Raw genomic sequence first — 8,496 nt, forward strand, 5'->3', positions numbered from 1 at the left:
CTCTGATATCAACCTTACAAATGTTTTCTCAGGTCAGTCTCCCAAAGCAACAGACATAAAAGCAAAAATAAACCAATGGGACCTAATCAAACTGACAAGCTTTCGCACAGCAAAGGAAACCATAAGAAAAAAAAAAGACAACTTACAGAATGGGAGAAATGATGCAAGAGACAAGGGCTTAATCTCTAAAATACACAAACAACTTTCACAATTTAACAGCAAAAAGCCAATAACCCAATGGAAAAATGGGCGAAAGACCTGAATAGACATTTCTCCAAAGAAGATATACAGATGGCCAACAAGCACATGAAAAAATGCTCAACATCACTGACTATTAGAGAAATGCTAACCAAAACTACCATGAGGTACCATCTCACACCAGTCAGAATGGCTACGATTCATAAGTCCACAAATAACAAATGCAGGAGAGGGTGTGGAGAAAAGGGAACCCTCCTGCACTGTTGGTGGGAATGTAAATTGGTATAGCTACTATGGAAAACAGTATGGAGCTACCTTAGAAAACTATACATAAAACTACCATATGACCCAGCAATCCCACTCCTGGGCATGTATCCAGACAAAACTAACCTTGAAAAAGACACATGCACCCGTTTGTAGCACTACTCACTATTCTAAGACATGGAAACAACCTAAATGTCCACCAACAGATGATTGGATCAAGAAGAGGTGGTATATATACACAATGGCATACTTGCTACTACTCAGCCATACAAAAAGACAAAATAATGCCATTTGCAGCAACACGGATGGAACTAGGGACTCTCATACTAAGTGAAGTAAGTCAGAAAGAGAAAGACAAATACCACATGATATTACTTATATCTGGAATCTAATATATGCCACAAATGAACTTTTCCACAGAAAAGAAAATCATTGACTAGAAGAACAGACTTGTGGTTGCCAAGGGGGAAGGGGAGGTAGTGGGATGGATTGGGAATTTGGGGTTAATAGATGCAAACTATTGCCTTTGGAATGGATAAGCAATGAGATCCTGCTGTATAGCACTGGGAACTATGACTAGTTGCTTATGATGGAGTATGATAAATGAGAAAAAAAAATGTATATGTGTATGTGTAACTGGGGCACCTTGATGAACAGTAGAAAATTGACAGAACACTGTAAACCAGCTATAATGGAAAAAATAAAAATCATTATAAATATAGAAAAAAAATTTTAATTGTTATTTGGTTTGAAATGCCATGTGATATGTCATGATGAATGACAAATCTTGGAACCACATCACCCCCTTGTGGAAGGATGTTAAGTCTTCATGAAAAGATTTTTCTGTACGCTGGGGTTTGTATTCAGCTCTCTCTGTGGCCCCCACCACTGTGTCTCTCACAGCACAGAAGTACACCGCAGAGTCGCTCCCTAGGACAGCTGGTTTCTTCAGGTGGAAAGAGGTTTGACTCTTATTAAATTCAGCCTCAAAACCGTAGCTACCTTTAACCAGGTTGTCCCCTCCAATGTATTTCAGAAGGAACTGGAGACCTTGGTTGGGATGTTGGACATACCAAAAGAGATAAGGGGTCCCAGAAACTGAATAGGTACATTTCACAGTCACTGGATCCCCTTCGGTGACAGGAACCCGATCTTCTGGCTGAGTCACAGACTGAGCTCTCAGTCCCCCTGTAAATTAATACACACTGCATCAGTGAAGCTGCTGAAAAAAACATAAGTGGATAATACAAGTGGAAAACGGGAAGGGAATAGTACTCACTCAGTGTAAAAAGAATTAGAAGCGAAGAGAGTCTTGCAGAAGCCATGGCTCAACCTGGGCGGGCTGGGGGGCACCTTTCCAGCCCAGATTTGCTGGAGATAGAGCTCCACCACAGAAACTGGCCTTTCAAAGAGGTACCAGCACCCCTGTGTCAGCACTGTGTTTGGCAAATTATCCTGGGGCTTCCTGGCACCTGTATCTTCTCTCTGTCAAGCAAGCTTTTGGTGGAACTCCTCAAAGCTCACTGGGATCCAAGACTGCTGCATCTCTCACACCAGGGACACACCTCACATTGCAGCGCCGCCTAGAGCCCACCCATTGAACCAGGTGACTTTGTCAAGTAGCCAGTGCTTCCAGGACTAATCAGGGAACCAGACCTCGTGATGTTTACATTTTCCATTGATGTTCAAGGAGAAGAAACAGGGGTTTGTGAATCAAAGTGGGAGGAAATGCTTCCTGGGAGGATCAAGTTTTAAATGGTTTATGCTCTCTTAAGATAATATAGAGACAGAAAGAAGAGAAATAGAATATTTTAATAGGATGGGAAAATAGAAAAAAGAAGAGAAAGTATAGCTTTGGATAAAGAGAGAAAAAAAGAAAAATGAGAGATAAGCAAAGGCAAAATAGGGGGAAAGAGTACGACAAGAGATGAGAAATGATAAGAATAAGAAGCTTATTCTTCTCTTTAGAAATAATTTAACACTGACTTCTGAGTAAACGTCTTTGACCACAAGATAACTCAGGTTTTTCTGCATGTTTGGCTTGTTGGGACCCCTCCCCATGATGTTTAGTTAATGAGTCATACAAAAAGAACTTGAACCGTCTCCTTAAACATTTTTAGAGAGAGAAAAAGAAGCTTTGGTGTTATAAACACCTCCTAGTATATTTGTCATATTAAACAGTAGATTATATACAATAGAGTTAAAAAAAAAAACCCTCTGTGAAGGAGTTGCAAAGACAGAGATTTTTCCACATAGAGAAGCTACTGAAAAACAGACTTCAGATGAAGTGAATATTGAGAAAAATTATTGGTTAACTAAGCTTGAGGTATTACAATGATGACAAATGGCCCATTTTAAGAGGAGGACAGGCTATGGAGTTTCCATCGTGGCTCAGTGGTTAGCGAATCTGACTAGGACCCATGAGGTTGCGGGTTCAATCCTTGGCCTTGCTCAGTGGGTTAAGGATCCGGCGTTGCCGTGAGCTGTAGTGTAGGTTGCAGATGCAGCTTGGATCCTGCATTGCTGTGGCTGTGGCATAGGCTGGTAGCTACAGCTCCAATTCGACCGCAGCCTGGGAACCTACATATGCCGTGGGAGTGGCCCAAGAAATGGTAAAAAGACAAAAAAAAAAAAAGGACAGGCTAAAATTTTATACCCAAAAATGTCATAATAGCAGCAAAATGATTATTCAGTAGATTTGAATTTAAAGGAAACAAGTAAGTAGGCGTGCCCATTGTGGCTTAGAAGAAATGAATCTGACTAGTATCCATGAGGAGGCAGGTTCGATCCCTGACATTACTCAGTGGGTTAAGGATCTGACATTACCATGACCTGTGACATAAGTTACAAACATGGCTTGGATCCCATGTTGTTGTAGCTGTGACATAGGCCAGAGGCCAGTGCTCCAATTCTACCCCTAATCTGGGAACCCCATATGCCGCTGGTGCGGTCCTAAAAAGACAAAAATAAAAAAATTTTTTAAAAAAGGAAACAAGCAAGTGTAAATACAAAGAAGTTGTTCCTCCGATTTGCCTTGTTTTCCTTTAAAGAATATCCAAATAAACCACACATTTTGGAAAAAGGGTAAAAAAAAATCTCTTTACCCTGAATCAGAAAAAAATGTAGAACATAAGTTTCCGAAAGCTTTGCTAAGGATCTCACATGTTAATAGTTAAAACCTTGACCCTACGATAAGTAATGCCTTTCTTTGGAATACGTAAGTTATCCTTAAATACTAATCTTCAAGTCCCAAAGAGGCCTGTGATGAATGGGAACATGAAATAGATGTCTTCTCTCTTTGTCTAAAGCTTAAGTGTTAGTGGTGTGCTTTTGAGGGTCCTGGCAATCATCTCCAGAGGATGACTGGGAAAAGCTTAATGAAAGCAACATTTGAAAATACACAGGCAAACCTACAAGAGAAGATAAATCACCCCGGGCCAGCAACAGCCAGAAGACTTCACCACTCCTAGGCCTGAAGGGACAGAGGAGGAAGAAATTACCCTAGCCTGGGAAGCCTATAACTGAGGCTAGGGCAATTTCAGCACAGGAAAGAACCTGTGACCTGTGAACACGACCTGTGAGTTTCAGCACAGGAAAGAAAAGATCTCAGAATATAAACACCCTGACCACTTTCTCCTGCCAATGCCTCCCACTGGACCAACCCCAACCAGAAGCAAAAAGGACAAATGCAAAGAAGTCAGCCTCTGGGCTGGAGAGAAGAACAGAGAACATTCAGCAACCACCCCCCCACCGCCCCGACACTGGTGTTTACAGCTGCCCTGTCAATTAGGCAAAATGTGGGTATATCCTAGATGTACGTGCAGGCCTATCCATACAGCAGTTTGATCAAGGTAGAAAGACAAATAAACCGAATGAAAACAATAGTCCAGGATAGGCTTTAGCACTGTCATTAAATTTTTCAGGTAATTCCCCAATCTCTACTTCTTCTATCCTTCACAGATATAGTACACACAGCATGCAGATATATGCCTAGATAGTGCAAGGGACAGATTTTGCTTACCTTCAACCATAATAATTAATTCCAAGTGCTGCAAATGAACTAAACCTTTAAAAGACTGCATACCCAAAGGATTCCTAGAAAGTTCCCTCTGTGGCACCACTGGTTAAGGATCTGTCATCACTGCTGCAGCTTGGGTTGCTGCTATGGCGCAAGTTCAGTCCCTGGCCCAGGAACTTCCTCATGCCATAGGCGCAGCAGAAAAAAAAAAGCCTCAAGATCTGGAATCCAGAGTCTGGTATTCCCAGATCAAACTTGGCTGAGGAACAGAATCACAAGAGAAACAATTATGGAAAATACAGACTCCAAGCCCCACTTCGGCAAACCCCGATTCATAATCTAGAATGCAGAAAAAAAAATCTATTTTTTCAACAAAAGTTCAAAGACTTCTTATTAAAAGGGTTGGGAACAACTGATCTACCTTAGACAGTAGTCTCTAAAGTGTTGGGGGTGGGGAGAGGGGGACACATCTGTGTAAAAAGGCAAAGATAATTTAACAAGGATATGCGAAGAATATATTACAACTTCCAATTGTATTTTTTTCCCATTTAAAAATTGGGAAGGAGATTGAGTTTTACTAATATTTTATATACTGGAGTTCCCACTGTGGCTTAGCGGGTTATGAACCTGACTAGTATCCAGGAGGATGCAAGTTCCATCCCTGGCCTCCATCAGTGGGTTAAGGATCCAGTGGTACCTTGAGCTGTGTTATAGGTGGCAGACGTGGCTCGGATCCTGCATTGCTGTGGCATAGGCTGGCAGCTGTAGTTCCATTCGACCTCTAGCCTGGAAACTGTCATATGCCATGGGTGCAGCCCTAAAAAGCAAAAAATATATGTATATATACTGACTGACACTAGCATCCTCAGTGGGTCTGTATATTAGATTATCATAATTAAGATATCCTGAGAGAAGGATTGAAGCTCGGGGGTGTTGGTGCATTCATTTCCTTTCACCTTACTCTGTTACCCAATGTCAACTAAAGTATCCTTTACAAAACAGATACATGGCTTGAAAAGAGACTAAAGCGGGCACATAATATTTAAAATACAAACCCAGAAAGCAAGAAGAAAATTGCAGAGTGGACATGACTCTTCCTCCTATCACAAGTTCATCATCAGCCGCTTTCCAAGGGAAAGCAAGAAATCAACTCCAATTTCAAAAAAGAAATGGGTCAAAATTGTTCCAGTTATCAAGACTATTTAAAACATGGATTTACAGGGCCATTACTGAATCACTCCCTAAAAGCAAATTTCCCTATGTACATTTACTCATATAGAGTGTGTCTGGACTCAAAGTTTTTTTTTCTGATGGCAGTGCCAAATGGAAAAGCTTGGGGAATGCTGAATTGGGGGTGGGAGGTGTGGTTATTGCTCATCTCTTTTCTGCCTCCTGCAAAGGCTGTGTTCTCTCCCTGTTTCTGTTCAGCTTGTTACGGGCTCTCTGCCTCTGTGTCCTCCAGAGCACAGTAGTAAACAGCAGCATCTGCCACCTGCACCTGAAGGATGAGCAGTGATGAAGAGAACCGCTCATGTGTCATGTTGTAGCGTCCCTGCTGAGAAGGACTTGAGCCCTTGATGAGGAGCCTTGGTGCACATCCCGGGAAGTAAAGGTACCAGAAGAAGCTGTAAGCATTGGATATAGAGTGATTGCAGGAGATTTCGGCCACGGCTCCCTCCGAAGACATCACAGTGGCAGGCTGAGATATTTGGTCCTTGCTCTCCACAACTGCAGGAAACAGTAACCCAAGGTTGTGACTTTTATGCTATTTGGCTTACCGATTGCCCCTTAGAAACAGTGATTATTAATGAATTTGGCTGTCTTATTGTTTTTAAGAGTCCAAATGTTAAAACAATGGCAGGCACTTTTCCAAGACCAGATGGTGAAGGAGCTGACTCACCCTTCCAGAAAGAGCTGAGGAGGACCCCCAGCCGCACTGCGTCCAGAGTGGTCTGCAAAGCCATGGCCCAGATGCACCCTGTCTCAGGCCTCAGTTGTGTGATGCTCAGCAGGAAGCTGATTTAAGCCTGCCTGTTTTGCATTTTCTTCTGTCATGACATCATCAACCAGAATCTGTGAACTGTAGAAGAGTGGCTACAGTACTGAGGCTACTTAATAATGACTTCAACTGTGTCTGTCTGAGAAGAACAACTGTGTTTTAATAAGTTCTTTAAAAGGACCTTTCAGAAGTCACCACAGCTCGCTTCCTTCTCTGTGTCATTATTCTCGTAATTGATGCAGGACTGCTTCATCATTCAAAATAAAGTGATGGACTCATACAAAAAGAATTTATGTGATATAAGACATGCTATGTTAAAAGTAATGATCATGAAATCTTAGTAACTGCGGTAGATGAGATGGGATAGATTTTTTAAGACATAAAATTAGGATGTAAACATATTCATCAAAACTTGACTCCTTGCATCCAAAGTGATCTCTGGAATAAGCACAGAAATCAAAATCTCACTTATACTTTTCTGTAAGCAAGGAGGAAAAAAAACTAGTTCAAGGAAGACAAAATTGCATTAGCAATGATCTGTTTTGAAAAGAAAATCATGAACTTGGAGAAGAGACTTGTGGTTGCCTGGGGGAGTGGGAGGGAGTGGGAGCTTGGGGTTAACGGATGCAAACTATTGCTCTTGGAATGGATTTGCAATGAGATGCTGCTATGTAGCACTGAGAACTATATCTAGATATTTACATCACAGCACGACAATGGGAGAAAAAATTATGTATACATGTATGTGTAACTGGGTCCCCATGCTCTACAGTGGAAAAAAAAAAAGAAAAGAGAAATGATCTGTTTTGGATAGTACCTTCCTTCATTATATACCCTGAGATTGGCTCCTGGATCATTAATGGGGGCTTAGTGGTCCTACCTCAAGCTTTTATAGAGATTTTCTTGGGATTTTATCTGAAAAAGAAGGGTAAACAAGGTTTGTGGCAATTTGAAGTTTCTACAGTAGAATTTTATGTGCACCACCACCACCACCTAGAGGGCTACATGGGAACTGACAGAAAATCATATTCCCAAGCATCCTCTGAGACTGTCTTCATAGCTTCTAACGTCCTGAAAAGATATCTTGCCCTTTGCTTTTGTTCAAATCCCTCATCTTTATTCACTTTCCATAAGGATAGGAATGCTATACAGAGGAAATAACCACCTTCTCAGAAAGCCTTCTAGTTAACCAACCTTTCACTCAGATGAGTAGTTATTTAAAACGTACTTCCAGGAGTTCCTGTTGTGGCTCAGTGGTTAACGAATCTGACTAGGAACCATGAGGTTGCAGGTTCCATCCCTGGCCTCGCTCAGTGGCTTAAGGATCTGGCATTGCGTGAGCTGAGGTTTAGGTTGCAGACGTGACTTGGATCTGGTGTTGCTGTGGCTTGTGGCTACAGCTCCAATTCGAGCCCTAGCCTGGGAGCCTCCTTGTGCCATGGGTGTGGCCCTAGAAAAGACAAAAAAAAAAATTCTTCCATAAAGCTAAATATTTCTTTTTTTTGTCTGACTCACACCATGACCCATGGCATGCAGCAGAAATTCCCAGGCCAGGGACCAAACCCACACCACAGCTGTAACCAGAGACACAGCAGTAACAATGCCAAATCATTAACCTGCTGAACTACAAGGGAACTCCATTTTCTTTCTTTCTTTAGTCTCCCAAGTCAGAAGAAATTAGTTTCTTCCCTAATAGTTTTCCTTTTTTTACTTGGAGAGTCCTTAATAATGATAAGGTGTCTCTTCAGGTCTAACAGATATAGATAGATAGATAGATAGATAGATAGATAGATAGATAGATACACATATATAACCACAAAACATAACAGCTTATATATATATATATATATATATATATATATATATATATATAACCACAAAAACTTCCTAAAAAAATACAGAATTACAATATGGCTGCAAAATTACCACGGAGGAACCAAAGACAAGTGGGCGCAGATTCATTTAGTGGAAAAACTAGGGAGTTCCCGTCGTGGCGCAGTGGTTAACGAATCCGACT

General features: G+C 41.3%; 2 gene segments (V, D, J or C); both read right to left on the minus strand.

Annotated features, from left to right (window-relative positions):
• On the minus strand, positions 1,184–2,953 carry LOC110261602. The segment is given in 2 exon segments: positions 1,184–1,650; positions 1,742–2,953. Coding segments are annotated over 2 exon segments (495 nt in total).
• On the minus strand, positions 5,218–7,062 carry LOC100525931. The segment is given in 2 exon segments: positions 5,218–6,208; positions 6,381–7,062. Coding segments are annotated over 2 exon segments (360 nt in total).

This window comes from Sus scrofa, chromosome 7 (genome assembly GCF_000003025.6).
Source record: "Sus scrofa isolate TJ Tabasco breed Duroc chromosome 7, Sscrofa11.1, whole genome shotgun sequence".
Classification (NCBI taxonomy): domain Eukaryota; kingdom Metazoa; phylum Chordata; class Mammalia; order Artiodactyla; family Suidae; genus Sus; species Sus scrofa.